The following is a 22,588-nucleotide window of genomic DNA, read 5'->3' as shown; positions in this document are numbered from 1 at the left end:
GGATTAAAGTATTCGTCGAACCGTGGACGTCTGCGGCAAGCGTCCAAGGACTTGTCAAAGATATCAACAGACATTCTCTGGGTTCACAAAAGTGAGTTCGTGGACATAATACTACACAGCAATCACGAAAGATTGCCTTGAGAATATCATTTTAAAATCGGAACTTGTTTGAAAACTACGGGTTTTTGAGCAAAGCGTCGGCAGAGCGCTTGTATATCGCTTTTCTACGAAACTTCCTCAGCGTCCCCGATGACCTCCTTGAAAATCTCTGGCAATACTTCTTCCGCACCGCCCCTAAACCACCAATTTCCTTCATCCATGCCCCCGACTTTTTGCGCGGACTCCCGATCAGGATTTACAACGCAGACCTTGGCACCCTTCTTTCTGGCTTGGGTAACTAAAGACAAAACCGGATGAACCGTAGCAGCTGTACCGATTACAAGCACCAAGTCTATGTGGCCATTGCTCTCAGGGTCTCTATCAATTTGCTGCAGCCAGTCATGAACCCTCTTAGTCTGGGCAGGAGGCATGGTTTCTCCAAACCACGTCACGCCGGGGCGGAGTAAAGAAGAACAGCTAGGACAGCGAGGAAGCGATTCCTCTGGAACGTGAGGCAAGGGGAAATCTGGATCGGAGATGGAATGAGTGCTGGGAAGCGTGAGGGCGGGCACGATTGGGTCGTTATCGTCCGCGCGGCTATATGTGCAGCTCTCTGAGCTACATTTGATCGTGAAGTAATCGCCATGCAGATAGACAGTAGAAGTTTCAGGTTGTCCAGCGCGGGGGCAAAGTCCTACGTTATTGTGGCTGTTAAATCCCGCTTCGAAAAATCAAGGCCTCCTGCCGCCTGGTTGAGTATAGCTTACTATCAATGTTTTGACACACGGTCAGCATCCCATTTCCCAATTTCCTAGCCAGCTTGGCCAGGGCGTAATGTGCCTTGTTGGGTTCTGCCTTCATCGCCCCTCTTCGCCTATCGCTATAGAACCACCATACCCGGCTTGGGTCCTCGCGAAATGCACCGTATGTACATAACCGCCGAACATTGTGAGTTCTCCAGAATCTGCCTTCATCCACATATGTTCCGATCCCGGAAGCAGCAGATAGTCCAGCCCCAAGAAGCGTGAGGATACGCTTCGATGACTTCACATGTGTTTTGAACGAGTCGCACGAGGCACTGTCAATGACGAAAGTAGCAGCCGGCGTCCTCTCGGCACGTAAATGAGCTCTCTGTCGAGCAACATAGGTAGCTTCGATTTGGCTTGCCAAGGCACGGTCGATTCCTTGCCAGACTGTGGCGGGGGGACTCGCTGGCTTAGACATTTTTGTCACGGCAAATAGCAAACAACACAATCGTTATTGCCTGTTGCCAGGTGAGTTTAGAGGGACGAAAGGACGCTGTTGCAACCGGAAGGTTGCCATGTTTGTTGTGCTTGCTATGTATCCCGCAGTTGTTTGCCTTGGTTTCGGCCTATCAGCATTAGTTACACATAAATACTCCGTAGTTAATCGAGCGTTGTGCTCTTTGTTTATTTCTCTACCCTTGTTTGACTCAATATCCAGTATTTAACAAAAACAACTAAACTAAATATAGGGGGCTGAGACCAAAGTTCCGGGGGTCCCGACAGCCATTGACCATACACTTGTGGATATTTATTCCAATCCTTCACAAAGTATCTTATCTTAACATATAACTACCATATACAGCGGCTTTACCCTTGGTACTTACCCCGTCGCCCAAACCTGAGTGGCAGAAGCCCGGACATTAATTGACTAGGAAACCCTTGATCTAGTCGAAACATTTGAGAACTTACTTAGCAGCGCACACCATATCTTCCCAACGAAATATTGCCGCTGATTTTTCAGAAGGCTCTTGACGGCATCCGATTTGAAGGGATGTATGCGCATAAAGTTCATGAGTTTGAACACGATGAACTCCGCCGTCTCAGGGTCTGTTGCGGTTGAGATATGTATGCAGTAACAATAAATTGCTTAAGTGACATAGTTAATGTAGTCACATACCCGGATAGTTGACTTTGCAGCTAACACTTTCTTGTAGGGAGGTTTGACGCCCATGTTCTGAGCGTGTTTGTTGAGCGCATAATAACAGATACGTCGCCGGGACTTTTTGGCTTCTTGCAGCTGTATCCAACATTTATGACTCGGGTGACTATCTAGTTATCTCTTAAGGCCTCTTTTCTGGGATCTTGCGCGCTCGTTGATGCCGTACGTTCAACAGCGGACTACATGGTTGCGAATCTTCCCATGATAATCAGAAAAGCCAGGATGTACCGCGCGAGAGCTATGAAGCCTCTCTGTGGGGCGACATTCATATATCTTACCGATTCGAGGATGTCCAGAAAGTTACGACGGAGATACAAAAGGTCGTATCCTCCAAAAGGCGTTCTAGACAGAGCTTTAACGGCAGCCTCGTACGAGAATGATGTTGACCTTCTTAAAATTCTCCTGGCAAAGGGAGCAAACGTTGACCATGAGGATATGTTCTTTGGGAATGCGTTATACACCGCTATTTTCCTAAAGAACATTGAAGCAACGACCCTCCTCTCTTATTAGAAAACGACGCAACTTTAGCATGCTGCGATATGTTAGGGAGGACGGCTCTACACATCGCTACCATAAAGGGGTACACCGATTGTGTACAGCTAATACTCAATCGAGTACCGCCAGCCGTCATTCATTGTCTGGACTATGAGCTCCTTGCACCACTGTCAAAGGCAGCGGAACTTGGCCATGTGGAGATTGTTAATCTTCTCTTGCAACAGAGCAATGTATATTCCCATACACGAGATTCTAGAAACGTCACGCCGTTGCAATATGCTGCTGCCCAAGGCAATTACGATGTTATGGACCTGCTACAAATTTGGCCCGAGGAAACCACCATCCCGAATGGGAATTAAGAGCTCATGGCAGTGTAAGTGCAGACTGGACGGGTAATTTTGATGTAGAGGGCCGTTACTCTTGCAATCTCCGACCTTCACTGGCAGAGTTATATTTTACCTGTGCCGCGAGACTGCTTTCAATGGCGCCCCGTGGAAGCTTCACTCTCCAGTTTGTAAACGGCAAAAGCTACAGCATACAAACTGCCCTGCAATGCACAGGCTAACATTCACTGATTAGCTTTCTCAACTTTACACACACTGGCTTGACGGCGCATATTTGGTTCCTGGAATGAATGTTTCAGTTTTGCTGATAATATAATGAATGCCCTTAGAGCAAATAAATCATCCTTCATAAAACGCCATTCATATTCCGTTTGTTCACTCTCTTTGCATGGATATGTCACTGATTATACCTGGGCCATTAAGGAAAGACCTAACTTTATATATAAGCACATGAATCAGTTTTCTCGTTTCCAACTCTCCACTTTCCACTATCACCACCTTCAGGCTACCCTATTCTTACTGAATTTGATCCTCGCCAAGCAACCTGTTTATTCCTCTTCTCACGCCTCGCCAGCATCAAATATACCCCAACGATAAACCGGCTCTCAGCCACATAGCATATCCTATAACAATCTTCCTACCCATCTGCCGAGCTACCCCACTCATACGAGCTCGTGACAGACTTTGCCATCCCTTTACAAACAGCCTTCCCCTTAACTCCTCCCTCCCCCCATTTCCTTCCAAGTGTCTTATATTCACAATTGCGAAACCACTAAAAACCACAATGGGACAAGCTTTCTCTTCTCCCGCCAAGATTCAATGCCCAGATTTTGCTACAGATCGAGAACCAAGCAGCTTTGCTTCCACTTCTAAATCATATCGATCCCCTAAACCGCAATACGCTTTCCGCTGCTGCCAATGCAGGCAACCATCATTTAATGGGTTGGAATGTGACGGTTGTGGTCATCCTCAATGCCGTCGTTGTAAGTAGAGAACCGGTGGAAACCAAACTTTCCCAATGTTTGTCTGTGGTACTACTGTTTCCACGATCAGGGGCTACAACTGCTTGGATATATCTATGTCATTCTGTTGCGGTATTGCCTATGGGAGTGCGTGGCTTCATGAGGTGACTTATGAGTTGCACCCTTGGTTTTCTTGGTTGCGCTGTTAGCAGTCAGTATCAGAAAAGTCATTTATCTGCAAATATTCTTGTGATCGGCGCATGGTTAATGGGTATTTCGAGGTTGACCTTGCAGCTATATAGCTGCATGCCTAAACTGTGATAGCTGCTTCACCATTCCAATCACGCACTTACTTCGTTTCTTAAATTACAAATGAAAAACTATGTGTCTTGAATCCTCACCTGTTGCAACTGCTACTTCCTGGCTGTGGAAAGTTGTTCACGGATTTTTGCAGTTTTGATGAATTCTACGGCGAGTATCTGGAATTGGAATCTCTAGAATATATTTAAGCTTGTCCTGACATAATTCACAGTCTGAAGCGACCCCGTAGTTTCTGCAATAGTAAATGTCCCAATATTAAATATTACTTGTTACTGCTTCCGCTCGTCGCGGCTAACTAAGCGCTCTCGCCAAGCAGCCGCTAATTAACCGATCTCCACCGCCAAGCAAAAAGTATCCCGCCGGCCCCCAGAACTAACCTCCGAACGCCGGTCATACTTCGACACACACACTCTCTCCGGGCGGGATATCTACAACATCCCTACTCAGCTCAGTGCTCACGAGCCTCCCTCTCCCTGCGAAAATTATGCCGAAGAGGACTCTGGGAGGAGGCCGAGTCTTGGGCAGTGGAAGGTCTTTAACTCCTACTGTCCCAACACCTTCGCCGCGGAAGGACTCCCGCTTCCACTCCCCATCGCCCAGCAGCGTTTCTCTCAATTCCCAAGGTGCTGCCTCTCATATCTCAGTAGATACGCAGGACATAGTGTCTCGAATATCACTGGAAAATGGAGATTCATCTATATCGCGGGCTTCGGCGGCGGCAGGAAGCTCCCGGCTCGCTTGCCCCATTTGCAACGAAGAGATGGTAAGTTTACATCCGCCTTATTTGGTGCTTGGACAACAACCTTTTGTGTCCATTTTACTTTATGTTATTTTTTTGGGAAAGACTCATTATGATGCTAACTAGCTTTTCTCAGCTTACATTGCTGCAACTGAATAGGTAATAATATGGGCCGCGTTTAGTACATCCCCCAGCCTCATCGCTAATGTTTGGGCTAGACACCTTGACGATACACACGCGAATCTCGAGGACGACCGGCAAGTTGAAGTGAAGGACTGGTTTCAGATACAGGTGGAGAAGGCGAAACGATTCCAGCCGTTAGCTGTCCTGAATCAGAAACTAAAAGGGCTCGATGTCTTCGAATCAAATCACAATGCGGCAGTGTCCGTTTCCGTCCCCACCCGAACCCCGTTAGGTCAGGCAGGTCCTGAGCTATCAAGGATACCGGATCCAGATGAAGTGGTTACAAGAGAACATTGGCAACCTCGTGGAATGTACGATGTATGTTTAGAACCTATGTGCCAGAAGCGGCTTACAGTTACCAGCGGTAGCGTCAACTGCCGCAAGTGCGGGAAGCTTTTTTGCGAGGAGCATACAATGTATCAAATGAAGCTGTCCCGATCTGCTCAACATGAACCAGTTCGCGGCTTCTGGTGCAGAGTATGTGAGACTTGCTATAAGTCGAGGGAGGGGTATAAGAGCCATAACGGTAAGCTTCAAAGCTTTTTGAGGGATAGGGCGTTTTTACTAATCCGTTGAAAAGGCCAGGAGCGTGACCACACTGCGCTATTTACCGACTTACGGAGGCAAAAAGTAGACAAGGCATTTTTGGAAGTCTCGCGCCTGGAAAAGCGGCTCACTCGACTTACTCAACTCCTCTCTACACTTCCAGCAGATCAGATTCAATCAGGGGCCAATAGACGATGGTCTATAGCGTGGCAGAATGATCAAAGGAAAAAACTTGAACAATCCGTCGTTAGCTGGCAAGACGATGCAAGCGTTCCAAGATGTCCATTCTGCCAACAAGATTTTACTAGTTACACATTTAGGAGGCATCACTGTCGAACATGTGGGAGGGTGGTCTGCGGCGATCCAATAACAGGATGCTCTTCCGAAGTTGGCTTAGAAATTTCTCCAAGTATGTTTAATGATCCCAGCTTTGTTTCACTCGTACTGATCAGTGGAAGACATTCAAGTTTCAGAGAAACCGCCGACGACCCACGAAAAAATCAACATTGACGTTCGTCTTTGTAAAGAGTGTAAATCTACTATATTTGACCGAAGAGATGTTGCCCAAGACCTCATTAAAGAGCCCCCGGATCTTCGGGCATATAAGAATCTGGTACAATTTGAGAAAGGCATTCGGTTGCTATTGCCAAGATTCCAAAAATTGCTTTCCGCATTACAGTTAGTTTTAGCCCACCACTCCAAGGCCTTCCCAGTAGTCTCATCACTTAATTTCCCAATACAGAGACCCGGACAAAACCCCGTCCCCTACCCAGCTTTCCGATGCCTCCAAAGTTCGTAGGCGCCTGATGGATTCCTTCGCTCAGTATGACGTTGCCGCCAGACGAATACGCGACCTGCCAACACAATCTCCAACACAGGCCAAGCTCCAGAAAGCTATCTACCATCAAGCCACGAATTTCCTACATCTCCATATGCTTCCCTTAAAATCACTCCCCAAAGTCCTTAAACATGCCACTCCCCACGGTAGCAAGCTTCTCCCTAATACCAACACCGGAACGATGAACGGCGGCACCAGCGCTCTCGCCGCAATAAGATACGGCAACCGAGATAGTGTAAATAGCACTACTAGTCTAGCTAGCGACAATAGCAGCGCGATCTCCGCACTTGAAACGGAAGAAAAATCTCTCCGCGAACGCCTCATCGTGCTTGAGGAGCAGAAGTTCTTCGTAACTGAAATGATCGCTGACGCCAACCGCAGACGCAAATACGATGAGGCAAGCAGCCTTGCTCAAAATGCCGAGGACCTCAGTAAAGAGATTGATCGCGTTAATGGAATGATTGGCCAGTTGGACTTTGAAGGACTATATTCCGGCCAAATTTCCTGAAGCGAGACCGTACCTCATTTTTATATATACCTTTTCTGCTGCACACCTCAAGAAACCGCAAGTTTTCCTTTTTTGAAGTGGATGACTTGATTTATATCAACTCAATTGTCAAATTTTAATATAATCCCCGACTCAACCTAGGCTCAATGCCACTATCGCCGGACAGCACAACGCCCTCATCCACCATCCGTCCCGATCGACCGTATTTATTCTCGAGACTCTTTTCCTATCCTCCAAATTGATGAAACGACGCGAACGCAACGACTTTTCTTATTTCTGAGTTTTATGACATCTTTGGCGCAAATTCCACGACAACATCAAAGCGATGCCATCCTTTGCCTATTTTAGCCTGGTTTTGTTATCATACCATTTGTTTCCCATCAGTCTTACGTCCTTTTTGGATTACCTTCTTTTTCCTTTTTTTTTTTTTTTTTTTTTTTTTTTTTGGATATATAGACACGGTGCCGGAGGTTGCGCATTCCGTTGAAGGGAACCAATGGCGTTCTTCTTTCGTCTACTTATTTTTGGACAAGGAGGCTAGCTATTGCTTGTCATATATGTATCTGCCTTTTTTTTCCATTCTTGGGCGCATCGACCTAGCGGGAGTTACTTATCGGTGTTACTATATATGTGTATTCTGATTTCCCCTTCCATACCTATGCACATACATATCACTTAATATGAAATTGATGTCTGTAGCATGAATATTGGCTCTGCGGGATAGTGTGATTCGCCATTCGCTGTGTGTAGAAGAGTCCCACACGCGGGGGTATACTCAGGCTGGTGTATATGGGATCAACACCACACCAAACCCCCGGCCCCTAGCGAAGCATATATTGAACCAATAGGAAGAAAGGAAGGGACAAAAGCCAAAGCAAGCAGACTGATAGCATATGCGGAGCCCAAATGACGATAAAAACATAATCATTGGCCATGCCGGAGGGGCCGACAAGGAGAGAGCCACCCCGTATCCAAACAAATTGGGCATACAACAAGTCATAATAGAAAATCCGGAAAGACAAAATCCGCCTCAAGGCCACCTCGGAGAGCAAAAAGACGACAAATAATTAACGCAGTTAAAGGCAGAACACATCCAACGGCTTCTTCAGATACGGTGTACCGTGGCAGGTGTAGGGAAGAGGGCAACAAGTCTTTCCGAGTAGTGCAGTGAAGTCAAGATCATTCTTGTGGTTCCCCTGTTGTATCCCCTCCTGTCTCTGCCGCGGTCCCTTCCTCCCCATTAACCACCTCCGTATCTCCTCCATTTCCATCCACGCTACTCCCCTCGTTTCCACCCACCTCATCAACCCCATTAACAACTGCCCCACCGCCGCCACCACCACCACGTCTAACCCCTTCCACCTCTTCCTTCAACCTCTTAACCACACCCATCAACTCAGCAACCTGCCCTTTCAACTCCCTAACCTCCAACACGCACGGGTCAAGCTCGACATTCGGCTTCGTCTCCGAAACCTTCAGATCCCAATTCTCCGCCTGGAAATCCATAAGCAGGTCCTGTGCCGCTTCTTCCCATTCCTGGACCGTGTCGTCATCTTCTTCGCCCAGGCGGCGGTTGAGGCGGATACGTCTGGCGTTCAGCGTCTCGACCAGGGCGGTGATGAGGAGCAAGGGAGAGTAGATCACGCCCATTACGTAGTGGTTTAGGCGCTCGTAGCGGGCTGTGGGGAGCCACCATTCGAAGGGGATGATGAGGAGGAAGATTTCGATTAAGTTGAAAGCTGATTAAGGGGGTGGTTTTGTTAGTGGCAAAACAGTGATGATCAGTTTTGTTGATGAGAGAGAAGAGAGGTAGTGGAATCAGTGGGAGACGTACGTGCTATGAAAACGTTTTCATCAGGGGCGCGGACGAATTGCAGAGTTCTGTGTGCGAATAGGGCCATGTATTCGTCTATAGCGTTGCCGGTGATATCCTCGTATGCGCTGTTATATAGAGCAATGAGGATGTTAAGGAGGACTAGATGGACGGTGGTCAGACATTGCTGTATATCTACAATACGCAGGCAGAATCGATATGGCGTGAGGGTTTCGGGAGGATTACTTACTGACCATCACCACGAAGGTGAAGAAGTAATATAGTAGAATACCAAAGGGGGCCGAGAATTCCTGGAAAACGCCAAAATCCGGGCTTTGCATGACACTGTTTGCCATTCCCTGGAGAATAATCGAAGGGGTCATGGCGTTCTGGGGGTCAGCTTGGTCCATTCCCATGAACCCTTGCAAGAATCCAACGATGACGACTCCCAGTAGGGCAAAGAATATCAAACTCTCCTTCATCATGACCTTCAGGACCACGAGCATGGCGCCGAAGAAGCGGAATGTGTCTAGGTAGAGCAATATCCGGCCCCAGAACATCGGGGCTGAGAAGGCTAAGAAGTTATAGCTGAGCGCATTGAACCTCATTCTCTCAGCGTCACTGCTATCTGGCGAGTGTGTGAGGGCGACGACGCGTAGGATGAATGAGACGATAAGCAGAATGTAGAGAGTGGAATTGAAGGCGTTCCAAAAGCCAAAGTAGAAGCGCCCTACTTTCCAAAACTTGGTAATCTCATCGCATACGAAGCCCAGTGTCATGATATAGAGAAGTCCCTCGACGACATCAAGATCACCAGATGGATTGATCGTGTTTATCACGATCGTATATAGGACCAGGTACAACAGAGAGAAGAATATCTGCACCGTATTCTGATAGATTGGGGCTCTCAGTCTATCAGGGTTGACGTGTGACCAGTAATGTGTGTTGACTCTTTCTGGGTATTCGATGAAGGTGGAAGGGTCTTTATCGTCCTGGCACAGCCAACCATGCCAGAGATACTTGATGCATTTCTGGTAGCCAGAGGACCCAATTACTCGTAAGGCATGAAGATCAACCGCCCGTTCGACAGCGTTGACGGGAGGGGTATTTTCTCCATCAATGCACATCGAGTAGCGTTTCAAGAGCACATCGTGCATGAGGTAGTCTTGGTTTTCTTCAGCTTCGATTCTGTGAAATGTAAATAAATATATAAATAAATAAACATATCAACAAAGAGCATGGCCCATTTTCACGCAGGCCAGATGGAGTGTGAGCGGAAGCCATAGAATAAAAATGAACATACATTCTCTTCGCGAGCATTTCGCAGGCCACAGCTCTCAGTTGATGGAGATCTGAGTCCCAGAGTTCTGCTAGTGCTTGCAGCTTGAACCATCGCAGACAGACAAGCAGGCAGTACACCACGCATGCCTTGTGCTCCTCGCCACCCGCTTCGCGTGCGGTCTGGATCACGGCCTTGGTGATAACGTTGCTATTCGCCTTGGTCACAGCATCTTCGTCGAGCTCGCAGGAGATAACCTGTTCGATCTGGTACTTCAAGCGGAGGGCGACCTTGGTGACCTCCTTAGCCGGCAACGCTGGTGGCAAGGCTTCGTTGCGTCGCACAGGGAGCACTATTTACGGCTTCCTGTCAATATTACAATGCACATGTGTAGAGAGTACGACTTTTAGTTTACCAGAGGAAGAGAAATGAAAATAGAGTTGTTTGTAGCAATTGAGAGAGGCATGTAGTCTGAGGACATAAATAAATCACTTACATCTGCGGCCTTCATGGAGCTCCCGATGAGCTCGACGGTGACCGTCAGAACTAAACAGACTGGCCCACCGTACCATTTTGGAGCAGCTATTGCAGCGATATGGTTTTCAAGTGGAAATAGAAGTCGGGTATGGTTATTGCTGACGAGCAGAAGAGTGGATACAGAGAGTAGTTATCTTCAATGGGCAGCCATCTCTTCACTCAGTCATGGTTTGGTGAGACGAGGAGGTTCTGGGGGAGAAGCATTGGGCCAATTGCTGCGGGGAGTGAATCTACATTATTAGTTAACGTTAACTACATTGTTAGCGTCGATCCACACCGCGATCGATTAGTTAAATAGCTCCTAGTAAAACCCAAGGAGAGTTCGACGAAACAATTGCCTCTGAGACGTGGAGAGTTACAGCCAGCCACGAAACGGAGAGATATCTATGGCTTGGTATTTGTTGGCGTGATTTGCCACTGGGCTTGGTGTCAATCCGTCCTGGGATGTTTAGCTATGCAAAACAACAACTTACTTAACAACCGAATCTTCTTCTTCTTCTTCTTCTTCTTATTATTATTACTACAGCGTACGCTGCGTCGGCTAGTTGGTCTTAGGCTGTTGCAGACAGTTAACCATCTCTAGAGTACGGAGTACGTAAGGCTTAGGAGCTATGTCATAGGTGGGGATCCGTACACACAAATACACCGCACAAATTGAAGCTGTCCTGCTTTTGATTTTTGATCTACCGCTATGTCCCCGTTTAAAAAACATTGCCAATACGGCTGGTCATAAATCCCATAGACTCGTGACTCACAAGCTTTTTGGAAAAATCGTATGAAAAAGAAACTGAAAGGAGGAAGAATCAGGGAGGCACAAATTTGACAAATTCTTTCGCTCGTAGAATTTATGCGTCGACAATGCCCTCGTCGCTCTCACTCATATCCTCATCGCCGCTGACTTCCTGGTTCTCCCGCTCTCTCTTCTCCATCAGAGCCTGCAATTCCGCATCATCGTGCTCAGTTACAGCCTTGGGCGCCATCTTGACCACGCAGGCCCCTCCAGAAGCCCGGATCTTGGTGTCGATGCTCTTGATAGCCTCCTCCAGCACAGAGATACCATGGTTCTTGTCCAAGCAGTGGCTGGTCAACACGTATAGTGGTGGAGATACAAGCTTCACTTTGACCTGGGCATCTTGCGTGTTATTTGATTCCGCAGTGCGTAGAGCATCCTTCACAGCATCGATTCCATCGTAGCCGAAACAGGTAACCTCAACGTCCGCACGGACTTTGGTGGGATGCGGGGTGAGTTTCTTGCTGATGTAGGTTTGGAGTTCGTCCTTGACCACTTCGTTGGGGAATGTTACGTCGTCCCACACACTCGGGTTTCTGCATAGGAGTTAAATTTTGTTCTGGTTAGCCGTATGTGTCCTTACTATATTACTATTGAAAATAAACCTCCAGGTGGGTAAAAGTCATACGTGATGGAAAGTTTGAACGCATCGATCGCATGACCGAATTTCTTGTTCAGCGGCCAGCCAATTTGCGAATAAAGCGATTCCATAGGGGTCTTGGTCTTCTCCGCAACGTGGCGCATAATCGAGTGAACCAGCTTGCCCTTGTTGTACCGTTCTTCACATTTGATGACATCTTCGGGAGATACTCTTCGTTTCGACAAATCGATATAGCCTGATTCGCAACGCCGCATACACAAGTATTAGCCCGCGCAGAATCCCCATGAAGTCATGAAGACCCTAGTGCCGTTGACATTGACGTACCCTTCTCTTTATCAACACGAAGTACGACCACGACCTCATTCCTTCCCACTCGAATAAGTTTTTGTATACTTCTGATACGTCGTCTCGACAGCTCCGATAGCAAGATCATTCCATCGATATTGTCGTACTCCAGCAGTTTAACGTATGCGCCCATCTCTGCAATCTGTTGGCGGGATATAGACCGTTAGACTCCCGATTCCGCAACACCACATGTGACTGCAGGTTTTAAATTCTTTTGAGCCGTACCTGCTTCACGTTCACCATCACAAAACTATCAATCTCCGGATACTTCTCCTCATAGAAACGGCAGTTTGTTAACGACATGGTGGGCGGTGTGTGCCTATCGTAGGCGAGCGCACTGTGGGGGAGGGGAAGGAGATGTAATTTGGAACTCTCGTGGGGTTTCGTCCCAAGGGGTCACGCCAGAATAGGGAGGTAAGAACGGTAAGGGAGTAGCTATCGGTTTTTGAAGGTGGCACCGCAACTACAGAGGAATGTACTGGTGTGTTGCGCAAACTGGCGACCTGTACCGTACCGTGACGCTTGACGCATTTGACCCTTCTCCGAGTTTAGTTTTTTGTGGCCGCAGAACCTTGAGAGCGATGCGGGTCAGGTGACTTGACTGCTTATGTCATTGACCGCTTATCGGCCATTCCGCCGCCTGCACCAAGACAATTCGCGACAAACCAACCGAAACCAACCCCCAGCAGCGACGATGACGCTGAGGGATTGGAGCAACCCATAGCTAACTACTGGCTACGTCGGCCCGTGAAAGTGAAGCGTGAAGCCCAATTCATGCTCCCCACGCACCACGTCCCCGCTCACTAGCTGAGCCGTAGGACACCTGCTAGAAAAGTACTATATCACTATAAATCGACCTACAGAGCCATCCGAAATCCCCAGCTTCTTCCTACAGTTCTCCAGGTGCACAAATCCGGGAATAGGCAGTTGACTCGGTTCCATCCCACCAGGGGATTGCCCATCCAAATACTAGGAATACGATGTCTGAATCCGACTCTACCAGAGCCCAACAGGCCTCGTCACTTCGTGACCGTGTGGCGAGTGTCTTTCGGGCGTCACCCGCCCAACGCAGTTCGCCGTCCCCTCCACCCATTGGCGTCAGCCGGCAGGGACGGGGACTGGGTGCAGGCTCTCCGTCTCAGGGTGAGATAACTCCCAGAACAAGACTTCTGGAATCGTATGAAACGTGTGAGCCAGTATGCGGTTCCCGCCCTTGCAATCATGGGACTTTTTCCCCTCGTCCCGGTTCCGCTAGTCAAGAAACGAGCAACAGTCTCGTCCAAAAGAATGGCACTCGTGCATTTCCAGATAGTCCGCGTGGGGGATCTAGTATTCATACCAGCGACAGGGATGATGCTGTACCCTCTCCTCTAGGACTGCCTCCTGGAGCTACGACAAAGCAATTGGCCAAGAGGCATGGCGTGAACCGCCGTAACATGTGCGTGGCTTTTTAGAGACCCTGCCAATTCTGTCGTATATTTATCTTGGGCTTTCTGCTGATTACATTCCTTTTGACTAGGTATATTTCTTACTATGTTCCTTTCTTCAATTGGATAACGCAATACCGCTGGTCCTTCCTCCAAGGCGATTTAATATCAGCAATTACCGTAGCCTCGATATATATCCCAATGTCTCTTTCACTCGCATCAAACGTTGCCCATTCACCCCCTATGAATGGTTTATACTCATTCGTTTTCAATCCCCTCGTCTATGCGGTTCTGGGGAGCAGCCCGCTCATGGTGGTGGGTCCGGAAGCCGCGGGATCCCTTCTCGTAGGGACTGTGATCCGGGGTGCCATTAAGTCCGGCGAGGCTATGGAGGACGATCCTGTCATGATCTCCCAAATAGTTGGTGTCGTCACAGGGCTCTCGGGAGCGATGATATTGATAGGCGGGATCACTCGCCTGGGCTTCCTTGACAATATTCTTAGTCGACCTTTCCTAAGAGGCTTCATTAGCGCCATTGGCTTCATGATATTCGTCGATCAGTTGATCCCGCAACTAGGTCTTACATCACTGGCGAAGCAGAGTGGGTCAGCGAATGGCAGCAGTGTTGAAAAATTAGGATTTCTATTACGAAATATAACTTCTGCCCATAGCCTGACAAGCGCTGTTGCATTTGGTAGCTTCTCAGCCATCATGATTTTCAGGTACAGTTTTATTCCTATCTACATGTTGAATTAAACCGGCGAAAACTTTTTATTAACACTATTTATCTCAGGATTCTAAAAAGGCGTCTAGAACCACGCTTCCCTTCTGTTGTCTTCTTCCCTGATCGGTTTCTGGTGGTCTTCCTCTCCGCCGTGCTCGCATGGAAACTGCAATGGAATAAAAGAGGGTTGGATGTCCTTGGTTCCCTGAAAGAGGAAGGAAATCCAAGTTTTGCGTTTCAATGGCCATTTAAGATGTCACACATGCGGCATCTTCCAAGCGCAATGAGCACGTCTTTCATCGTCGCGTTGCTCGGGTTCTTCGAGTCGTCTATTGCCGCGAAGGGTCTTGGTGACGCAAACAATGACGGGATAAAGGGCATCTCGCTTAGCGCCAATCGCGAGCTAATCGCTCTGGGTGCATCCAATGTAATTGGTGGATGCTTCATGGCACTCCCTGCATTCGGGGGATACGGACGAAGCAAGCTCAATGCTGCCACCGGTGCGAAGTCCCCTATGAGCGGCGTGTTTCTCGGTCTAATAACTCTGGTTTGCATACTCTATCTGCTGCCTTATTTCTATTATTTGCCAGTAAGTGCTACCGTCACTCAACTCAAATGGAGAGTTTCTCGAAAAACAATGCTCCCAACCCTAACACGTGCTCGCACTCCAGATGGCTGTCCTCTCCTCCATGATTTCTGTGGTCGCTATATCTCTTATCGAAGAAGCTCCAGACGACCTGCGCTTCTTCTTCCGTCTCCGTGGTTGGTCCGAGCTAAGCTTAATTTTCATAATCTTCTTCTCAACAATCTTCTACTCGCTCTATCTCGGGATCGCACTAGGCATGGGCCTTTCCATTCTACAAATAATCAGGCACGCAACCAAACCCCGCATCCAAATCCTCGGGAAAATACCCGGCACCCATGACCGCTTCGAGAACGCAGAAAATGTGCAGCCCGAGAAAGTTGAATTCATCGACGGCTGTCTGATCGTCAAGATCCCCGAGCCCCTAACGTTCGCCAACACGGGCGATTTGAAAAATAGACTCCGCCGCCTAGAATTCTACGGCACGACCGCGGCACATCCGGCTCTACCGCGCGTGCGCGCGCCTGAGCATAACAGAAACATGATCTTCGATATACATGGTGTCACGAGCATTGATGGCTCAGGGATCCAGGTGCTTAGTGAAATTGTCCAGGGGTATGTTGATCAGGGGGTACGGGTGTTTTTCTGCAGGTACCCACAGCCCGGGACGGAGATATACCGGATGATGGAGAAGAGTGGAATTGTCGATGCTGTTGGGGGCGTGACACATTTTGTTCGTAGTGTTGACGAGGCCCTACGGTTGACGGAGATGGCGGAGCTGGGTCATCCGTGATGCCACGTTTTCATATAGGGGCGGCATAGCGGAGTGTCTTTGGGGGGATATGAACGAGAAAGACGTAGAAAGGTAAAACAAAGAAGCTATGCATATAAAACGACGTGATGATTTGGGATTTTTAGTTTTTCAAGAACTTTTTGTTTTCATTTTGTTTCATTTTTTGAATGCACGGGCTAGCGTGTCCTTTCCTAACATTGGATTTTGTTTTCACTGGTGTTTTCCTTTTTATTTTCCTTCCCCAAAACACATGGGCATCTATAAATGTTTTAAAATAATTTAATGAAATTAGTGCTGTAGAAAATATTGAGCTTTATTCTTCCATTTTCATACACTGCAAAGTCAAGTATCGTCTCAACTAGAACATGGCAAATGTCAAACACAACACATAGCTATTGTACCTTCGTTCATATATATATAATACAAGTTAAATTTCGCGAATTATGATGCCAGGTGCTGTATGACGAAGGGGCCGCGTCCAAAGTGGACAGGTGAATGGCCATCGGATAATCAAGGCGCGGGGGCATCATATGTCATGTACAAAACAACCTAGCAACCTTAGCCATTTCCAGAAACAATATATCGGTAAATTCAGGAACCCCGGCACACATCTAACAAATGAATGGGGCTGGAAGGGCTAAGGGCGGCCTTCGCGGACGGTTGCTGAAGGGAGCGAGAAGCCAGCTCACACAGCCAGTGATGTCGTAAAATCCGAAATACAAGTAGCTAAATAGTGCCCCCGGACCGGTTTAAATGCAGGGAACCAGTGAATTATCACTGCCACGAGGCAAAATCGCGCGCTTCATGGGTGCCGTTAGCAAGCCTCAAATCAATAAAGTATGTCAAAGGTGCAGAAAGCGCCTGGAACCCCCTATCACATATGTATCCACAAAACAATGAGTCTTACCCATATATATCAGAATGGCCCTCCATACTCAGTCATCACTTTCACCCGTTCAGACCATCTCCCCCACATCCGCACCCGCATCCGCACCCGCACCTCCACTTCTCTCAAACCCTGCGTCTTGTCCTCCCAATTCCAACCGCTGCCTGAACAAGCCCAAAACCGGCACAAGTTGGATATCGAGATCGTTCCTGATCCCACGTAGTTCATCCAGGAGCGGCGCGACGTATTCCGGAGGCGGTGGGTGCGGCCGTAGCCACTCCCAGCCGAATTGGACGGCGAGCCAATGCCAGACCTGTGTCATTGGGGTAGGGGTAAAGATTAGGACAATGACAAGGAGGATTACGAGGCCTTCGAAAGTGTCCATTATATTATACCATTTATGACTTGTCTATGAGCTAGTTCTGGTCTGAGTAGAGGCGGTGGAGTGAAGGATTGGGAGGGAAGACCTGGCGGAGGAGATGCGATATATACTAGGTACCAGGTATCTGACTGAGCAAGCTTTTTACTAAGACACAGCTGAAGATGAGGCTGGAATTGCGCGGGAAGGCGTGAATCCCGAGTGAGTTACTTGGACGTGGAAGGCGCAGATGCTAACCCATACCAATCACTTCTGTGAAGCAGAACGTAACAGCCAAACGATTGCTGGCCCATGTAGGCAAAGAAAGGCACACGATTCACCATCGAACACATCACCGGGAGAACGTCGATGGAGTGCTGAGATTCAGCGGTGATTTAACCAGCCCTTAACCACCCTCTTCCGCCCCCATTCTCGACGGCGAATCCTCCGTCACCGAGCCACAGAGATTGGCGGTTGAATGAAGTGCGTACGGACGAGCAAGCTGCTTGCCATTGCCGTCGGTGAATCGTAATACCAGTGCAGCCTAAAAGCCTGTATAAAGGGGGGAAACGCATGTTTCTACTTCATGGAACATAGAAATCCAGAAAGCCTTTCCACGATATCTGAAGAGCTAGCATGAATAATATGACCAGAGGGTTATTATCAGGGAAGAATGCATGCCCAGTCGCGGTAGAAAGTTTAGATAGAAAAGGAGAGAGAAAAAGGAGGATGTTTGCACTGTTTGTTTTGTCGCCTTACCTCGACTTTTTATCGAACGGTTCAGAGCATCAAAACAACAGCTGGAGGAAATGGTTTAGATGCAGGCACAAACTGATCAATGTTCTGCCATGCCCGATTTCTATAGTTTAGTCAAATCAAAATATGTTTTCTCGTATGCTACCTGATCTTAATTGAGTACTATTTCAGGGCAATGGCACCATCGGGAGACGAGCTATTTACCACCTCCTGGACACTCCATCGCCTGAGCCCTTTATACCATGGAAAGGAATGCGAAACCCTTCTAGGCAACCCACAGAGTCTGGAGTTATATGCAACGCGTTTGCGCGACCTTCTTCGGGGTGATGTGTTTCGTGGTGTGCAGGTTGGGATTGAAGGCCTGGGTGCCGTGGACGACGCCGTCTCCAGAGCAGGACACTTGAAATCGTGCAAGTGGGATGCGCTTCCGACCTGGAGCCACTGGAATGAAGAGGAGTCTCTACTCGAAGACCCCGACCAGGCGGGATTTGTCATTTCTCCAGATGACTCTGCAGGAATTTTGGTTACGCTTGAATATGAGAATATCACATATAAAGCAGCCATGCTAACGGGCCCGGATGGCTACCACGATTCACGGAAAGATGTTACCTTTCTCCCGTTACTTCTAACTCGTCTTCCAAACTCGCTTCGTCAGTCTTTTATTTCGTTTTTGTCGACCAGTTTCGACACGCGCTGTTCAGTTCTTCGGCTGACCTCAAGTTTTCTGTGCGCGACATTTGAAAACTACCTGTCAACTTTGAATCGTGCTGCGTCTGGCCGCAATTCATCTTCTTCACGGGCTTTTGTTGAAAAAGTAATCAAAGAGTCACAACTTACACTCTCCTTCCCCTCGCCAATATCACCCGCATTGAAAAGCTTGGATGTACTTATACCGCGTGAGTCTCTCAGCACATTTTTCACTCACGGCACAAAAATACTTGCGAACAAGACAATAAACCGGCCCCACCAAACACAAGACCGCGGAAAGAAGCGGCCTCATCCCGACACTGCCCCATCTACCGATGAGGGCGACGGCCCTTCTGCTCCATTTTTAGCAGCATTGGGTGCTTACTTCGATTCTAATCTCGCCATGCAATTAGATATTAGCGACTTTGGAAAGGACCCAACCAACGCTCAAAAGAGAAAAGTGAGGCTGAGCAAAGTATCCTGCGGAGCTTTTGTGCTTGGAAGTGAAGGGAGGATGAAACTACTGGCGAATCCCGGACGGGTGATACCGTTCGACGATGCGGATGTTACTGAGGAGAATGACGACCCTAATGGACGGGAGGCCCGATTGGTTTGGAGAGCAAATGAAATCCTTCTACGGACGTTGGTTGCAAGAGCTGTTGGCGGGCAAACCAAGAGGTCCAATGGAGATTTGGTAGGAGGGGAAGGCACTTGATATCCTATCATTTTCATCCTGGTAGTGTCATAGTATATATCTGTTTTCTGCGGCCAGCCGATACGAAACGACTCCAAAAACTCCTCGAAGCCTTCGTTTATTCCAGTGGCTGCCCGGGTGGATATTCCAGCCCTTGGCCAGGTTTCGAAATATTTGAAATTTCCCGTGGTATTTGATATCAGTCATTTCATATCGGGCAGAATCTCCCCATTCTAAATTCCTCTTCAAAAACGAATTCTTCATGGGACAATGAACATGAAATGACTTGCCCATGGTGAAAGATATGCCTGCTCCATTGTCGCCCTGTAAAGAGCAAGCAAAATTTACAATCCAATTAAATGGAGATGTGCGGGTTGGAAACAAGATTCAGTTCAGTTCACATGTTAATTGGCTACAACATTTCATCAAAAAGACGATGTGACAAAATGGACGGTTTGAGCATTCACGTCCAGCAGCATCCATCCCAACGGGAGGGACAAGCGACGACAAAAATGGCGACTATTTCTACACTGTAGCAACTCCCAAGTCAATCATCATGGAAGTCTTAGAAGTACACCTTAGCCCGCCGAATCGCCCATCCGAAAAAAAAAAAAAAAAAAAAAAAAAAAAAAAATTACACAACACAAATGTCACCAACAAATTCAGCTATACACATATCCACAAGCCCAAATTCTACACAATCGCACCCTTCCCCTTCCTCCCCATAATCAAAACATCTCCTGTCCTCCCTTGCGTCTCCGCCCCCATGACCCGCTGATAGTACCTTTCCGCCCTCTCGCCGACCGTCACCATCATTAATCGCCGGAAATACTCTCCCCGGCCATCCACCCACGCATTGACACACTCCAACAGCCAGGAGCCCAGGCCGGTCCCCTGGTATTCAGGAAGAATGTACACATCTGTCAGATAGGCGAAAGTGATGTTATCGGTGATTAGGCGTGCGAAGCCGATTTGGGTGAGGCCTGTGGCATCGACAGTGCCGTTCTGATTATTATTATCATCGGCGCCATTACTGTTATTACATCTGTACACCCCGAAACATAGCGAGCGGTCTATCATATCTTTCAAGACGGGCGCGGGGAGTGGTTTGACCCAGTACATGTGTTCTTGGTTGAAGGCGTCGGTCAGGGCGGAGAGGGAGATGATAGAGGGGTCTGTGGAAATGACATATTTCTCTTTTCCGTCTGTTGCTGCTGCTGCTGTTGTTGTTGTTGTTGTTGCGGTTGCTGTTTTCGCTGAGAAGGACTTTGTCCATTGCTGAACCTGGAAGAGAGGGGGTTGGAATTGGGATTGATATGGTGCTTGGGGTTGTGCCATGATATGGTTTTGTTGTTTGGTTTTCTTTTCTCCGATATTTTGAATTCTTAAAATCTCTCTTCTTCTGACGCTTTTCTCTTCCTTTTCTCCCGTTTCCAGATTCCTGTTTGCCGAGTATACTCAACACAGTATGATATATCTGTTGTTGTGATGAAGGAAGTGAAGAAGACTAACGGATAATCAATCCACCAACAACGCAAACCTCAGATACCGAAGTAACTAGAATCAATCCACAGTTCGTCTTCTAGGAGTTGCTCTGTTTCAATAAGAAAACACGTATCGATCCAGAATAGTCTGTCCACCCCTTGATTGGCCTGTGAGTCACTGCGCGCGGTTGCTTCAGATATGCTTCATGCCGACCCCACATTCTGCTCGTATGGAGACTCCGGCGAATCGCTAGAGGTTTTCGGCACCGACCCATGACATCGGAATGGACCGTTGGCACCAGGTGTGCCGGCGAAAGCTAGCAGGGCTACTAAATGTAATAGAATTACGTGTTTGCTTGGTGCAGCGCGGGATTGGATGTGTTTTTATCAATCCCAAGAATTGAGGAGAGAAGTAAATGAGAAGGAGTAAAATAAAAAACCAAATCTCAACACTCTTGACTAATGGGTACTGAAAGCTAAGCTGTGCATCCTGCCGTCAAATAAGCTGAACCTAGGAGAGGGGCGGAACGGTATCAATGACAGAAACAAGGAGTCTCGATCGTTAAGAGCGGCAGGTAAGGGAATCAGGAATAAGAACGAAGACATGAAAAAAAATATATAGTTAATCCATACACACACGATGGAAAACAACCCCAAACCCCCAAGAACTCCAAATCCCATCCCTTAGTAGTTTGACCCCGTCAAGGCCCCAGAAACTCATTCATTTGAGAGCACTTTCTGCATGCCCGCATCTGTGTTCTCCAATATATCGACATGGTCGCCCAACTCAATGGACCCGAAGTACTCCTCGAAGACCTCGCGCAGCGTCGCATCTGTAAACTGCATATGGGCACCAGGAATAGTCTTAAAATCCAGCTTTCCATTTTGATCCAACTCCCTCAACCCGATCCAATCCTCTTTAAACATCATCCTTCCCTTCAGCGGCGTAACAGTCCCATCTGTCATGTTGACCTCCGCGAAATGCGCCGACTCTTTCGGCACCATCGTCTGATCTTCTTCGAACATGTACATGGCGAATTTATTCAACTTCTCCATGTTCTCCTTGTACGTTAGGTTCTTCGAGGGTCGCTCGTTATTGATATCTGCTAGGAAATTGCTATAGGCAAGGTACTGATCCAGCTCCCTGGGGTCTCGAAAGTACTGCGCAGGGACGAATCTTGTCTGGACGAACGTGGACCACCTGCCCCATCGTAACAGTGCCTCCCCGGTCTTGCATAGCCAATCCCCGGTGGAGTTGCAGGCCTGGAAACTGGCGATGCCGTTATGCTGACTGCCGAAGGTAACGAGGTTGCGGACGGGCGGAAAGTTGCAGCGCTCGATGTATCCGCGGAGAAACTGGCCGCCCTGCGAGAAGCCCAGGGCATTGACGGCGGGCGCGGTACTGAGAATCTGTTCCGTACCCAGCTGTTTGCAGACTTCATCCATCTGGGCGTTGAGGTCGCCCAAGAAGGTGGCTTCGCGGTCTGTGGTAGGCGAGTCACCAAGGGAGATGATGTGGACGTAGGTTCCCGGGTTGACCTCCTGGGCAAGGTTGGCGACGTGTTTGAGGCCGTCGTTGGCGTAGTCATCCCCTAGGCCATGCCATATTACGAGGGGGAGGGGTCCCTTTTCGAGGGTAATTACGTCTGGAGCTGATCGTGGTTTAGGGAGGGCGGCGGCATGTAGGGCTAGTTGGGAGAGGATGGGTATGAGAGGTAATGATATGATGGGGCGCATCCCTGCAAGGAGTATACTATATAAATATATGTCCTATGAAAGGTCAAGTCGTCTCGGAGCTTAGAGGGGTATGATATAGGGGATTGAGGATGAA

At 48.2% G+C, this 22,588-nt stretch overlaps 11 protein-coding genes across 12 annotated transcripts; 5 read left to right on the top strand and 6 right to left on the bottom strand.

The window, feature by feature from the left end:
* Position 1: 1 nt before the first annotated feature.
* On the bottom strand, positions 2-1,978 carry BDCG_06017 (SIR2 family histone deacetylase). Its single transcript, XM_045421738.1, has 2 exons — positions 867-1,978; positions 2-793 (listed from the first exon to the last, which is right to left on the bottom strand). Exons 1-2 carry the CDS (start codon positions 1,321-1,323, stop codon positions 225-227), a joined length of 1,026 nt encoding a protein of 341 aa, XP_045277543.1. The 5' UTR covers positions 1,324-1,978; the 3' UTR covers positions 2-224.
* Positions 1,979-2,236: 258 nt separating this feature from the next.
* BDCG_17227 (uncharacterized protein) lies at positions 2,237-2,574 on the top strand (the record flags this gene model as incomplete). Its single annotated transcript, XM_045426371.1, has 1 exon — positions 2,237-2,574. Exon 1 carries the CDS (start codon positions 2,248-2,250, stop codon positions 2,572-2,574), a length of 327 nt encoding a protein of 108 aa, XP_045281501.1. The 5' UTR covers positions 2,237-2,247.
* Positions 2,575-2,603: 29 nt separating this feature from the next.
* On the top strand, positions 2,604-3,350 carry BDCG_17226 (uncharacterized protein; the record flags this gene model as incomplete). Its single annotated transcript, XM_045426370.1, has 1 exon — positions 2,604-3,350. One exon carries the CDS (start codon positions 2,604-2,606, stop codon positions 2,916-2,918), a length of 315 nt encoding a protein of 104 aa, XP_045281500.1. The 3' UTR covers positions 2,919-3,350.
* A 51-nt stretch (positions 3,351-3,401) lies between these two features.
* BDCG_06015 lies at positions 3,402-10,071 on the top strand. 2 transcript variants are annotated; one of them, XM_045421736.1, is made up of 6 exons: positions 3,402-4,949; positions 5,062-5,084; positions 5,144-5,634; positions 5,689-6,063; positions 6,113-6,332; positions 6,397-10,071. In XM_045421736.1, exons 1-6 carry the CDS (start codon positions 4,671-4,673, stop codon positions 6,998-7,000), a joined length of 1,992 nt encoding a protein of 663 aa, XP_045281498.1. In that variant the 5' UTR covers positions 3,402-4,670; the 3' UTR covers positions 7,001-10,071. The 2 variants fall into 2 exon arrangements, with proteins under 2 accessions (XP_045281498.1, XP_045281499.1); XM_045421737.1 differs by having other exon boundaries at positions 5,052-5,634; positions 6,397-8,148.
* On the bottom strand, positions 6,037-10,999 carry BDCG_06014 (potassium ion channel Yvc1). Its single transcript, XM_045421735.1, has 5 exons — positions 10,589-10,999; positions 10,117-10,444; positions 9,064-10,001; positions 8,835-8,975; positions 6,037-8,739 (listed from the first exon to the last, which is right to left on the bottom strand). Exons 1-5 carry the CDS (start codon positions 10,662-10,664, stop codon positions 8,180-8,182), a joined length of 2,043 nt encoding a protein of 680 aa, XP_045277542.1. The 5' UTR covers positions 10,665-10,999; the 3' UTR covers positions 6,037-8,179.
* A 51-nt stretch (positions 11,000-11,050) lies between these two features.
* Positions 11,051-12,868, bottom strand: BDCG_06013 (translation initiation factor 2 subunit 1). The gene is made up of 4 exons (XM_045421734.1): positions 12,591-12,868; positions 12,345-12,507; positions 12,048-12,255; positions 11,051-11,955 (listed from the first exon to the last, which is right to left on the bottom strand). Exons 1-4 carry the CDS (start codon positions 12,666-12,668, stop codon positions 11,475-11,477), a joined length of 930 nt encoding a protein of 309 aa, XP_045277541.1. The 5' UTR covers positions 12,669-12,868; the 3' UTR covers positions 11,051-11,474.
* On the top strand, positions 12,809-16,224 carry BDCG_06012 (sulfate transporter). Its single transcript, XM_045421733.1, has 4 exons — positions 12,809-13,803; positions 13,885-14,514; positions 14,586-15,105; positions 15,188-16,224. Exons 1-4 carry the CDS (start codon positions 13,346-13,348, stop codon positions 15,890-15,892), a joined length of 2,313 nt encoding a protein of 770 aa, XP_045277540.1. The 5' UTR covers positions 12,809-13,345; the 3' UTR covers positions 15,893-16,224.
* Positions 16,191-17,866, bottom strand: BDCG_06011 (uncharacterized protein). The gene is made up of 2 exons (XM_045421732.1): positions 16,800-17,866; positions 16,191-16,692 (listed from the first exon to the last, which is right to left on the bottom strand). Exon 1 carries the CDS (start codon positions 17,161-17,163, stop codon positions 16,849-16,851), a length of 315 nt encoding a protein of 104 aa, XP_045277539.1. The 5' UTR covers positions 17,164-17,866; the 3' UTR covers positions 16,191-16,692; positions 16,800-16,848.
* BDCG_06010 (uncharacterized protein) lies at positions 17,859-22,340 on the top strand. Its single transcript, XM_045421731.1, has one exon. The coding sequence runs from the start codon at positions 18,068-18,070 to the stop codon at positions 19,292-19,294; it is 1,227 nt and encodes a 408-aa protein (XP_045277538.1). The 5' UTR covers positions 17,859-18,067; the 3' UTR covers positions 19,295-22,340.
* BDCG_06009 (GNAT family N-acetyltransferase) lies at positions 19,967-20,611 on the bottom strand (the record flags this gene model as incomplete). The annotated part of the gene is made up of 1 exon (XM_045421730.1): positions 19,967-20,611. The coding sequence occupies one exon, from the start codon at positions 20,609-20,611 to the stop codon at positions 19,967-19,969; it is 645 nt and encodes a 214-aa protein (XP_045277537.1).
* Positions 21,475-22,494, bottom strand: BDCG_06008 (palmitoyl-protein thioesterase; the record flags this gene model as incomplete). Its single annotated transcript, XM_045421729.1, has 1 exon — positions 21,475-22,494. One exon carries the CDS (start codon positions 22,492-22,494, stop codon positions 21,475-21,477), a length of 1,020 nt encoding a protein of 339 aa, XP_045277536.1.
* Between the last annotated feature and the right edge of the window lie 94 nt (positions 22,495-22,588).

This window comes from Blastomyces dermatitidis, assembly GCF_000003525.1.
Source record: "Blastomyces dermatitidis ER-3 genomic scaffold supercont1.6, whole genome shotgun sequence".
NCBI classification, from domain to species: Eukaryota; Fungi; Ascomycota; class Eurotiomycetes; order Onygenales; family Ajellomycetaceae; genus Blastomyces; species Blastomyces dermatitidis.
This window is presented reverse-complemented; position numbering and strand designations above follow the sequence as displayed.

Coding starts and splice junctions, on each gene's coding strand:
- BDCG_06015 (XM_045421736.1), top strand. CDS start 4,671: ATGCCGAAGAGGACTCTGGGAGGAGGCCGAGTCTTGGGCAGTGGAAGG. Junction 6,064..6,112: donor TGGCTTAGAAATTTCTCCAA/GTATGTTTAATG, acceptor GATCAGTGGAAG/ACATTCAAGTTTCAGAGAAA. Junction 6,333..6,396: donor AAATTGCTTTCCGCATTACA/GTTAGTTTTAGC, acceptor TTCCCAATACAG/AGACCCGGACAAAACCCCGT.
- BDCG_06013 (XM_045421734.1), bottom strand. CDS start 12,668: ATGTCGTTAACAAACTGCCGTTTCTATGAGGAGAAGTATCCGGAGATT. Junction 12,508..12,590: donor TGATGGTGAACGTGAAGCAG/GTACGGCTCAAA, acceptor TCCCGCCAACAG/ATTGCAGAGATGGGCGCATA. Junction 11,956..12,047: donor GCGTTCAAACTTTCCATCAC/GTATGACTTTTA, acceptor ACTCCTATGCAG/AAACCCGAGTGTGTGGGACG.
- BDCG_06011 (XM_045421732.1), bottom strand. CDS start 17,163: ATGGACACTTTCGAAGGCCTCGTAATCCTCCTTGTCATTGTCCTAATC.
- BDCG_06010 (XM_045421731.1), top strand. CDS start 18,068: ATGGCACCATCGGGAGACGAGCTATTTACCACCTCCTGGACACTCCAT.
- BDCG_06014 (XM_045421735.1), bottom strand. CDS start 10,664: ATGGTACGGTGGGCCAGTCTGTTTAGTTCTGACGGTCACCGTCGAGCT. Junction 10,445..10,588: donor GCTCCATGAAGGCCGCAGAT/GTAAGTGATTTA, acceptor AGCCGTAAATAG/TGCTCCCTGTGCGACGCAAC. Junction 8,740..8,834: donor TGAAAACGTTTTCATAGCAC/GTACGTCTCCCA, acceptor CCCCTTAATCAG/CTTTCAACTTAATCGAAATC.
- BDCG_06017 (XM_045421738.1), bottom strand. CDS start 1,323: ATGTCTAAGCCAGCGAGTCCCCCCGCCACAGTCTGGCAAGGAATCGAC. Junction 794..866: donor CGTGTGTCAAAACATTGATA/GTAAGCTATACT, acceptor ACAATAACGTAG/GACTTTGCCCCCGCGCTGGA.
- BDCG_06012 (XM_045421733.1), top strand. CDS start 13,346: ATGTCTGAATCCGACTCTACCAGAGCCCAACAGGCCTCGTCACTTCGT. Junction 13,804..13,884: donor GGCGTGAACCGCCGTAACAT/GTGCGTGGCTTT, acceptor CCTTTTGACTAG/GTATATTTCTTACTATGTTC. Junction 14,515..14,585: donor TCAGCCATCATGATTTTCAG/GTACAGTTTTAT, acceptor TATTTATCTCAG/GATTCTAAAAAGGCGTCTAG.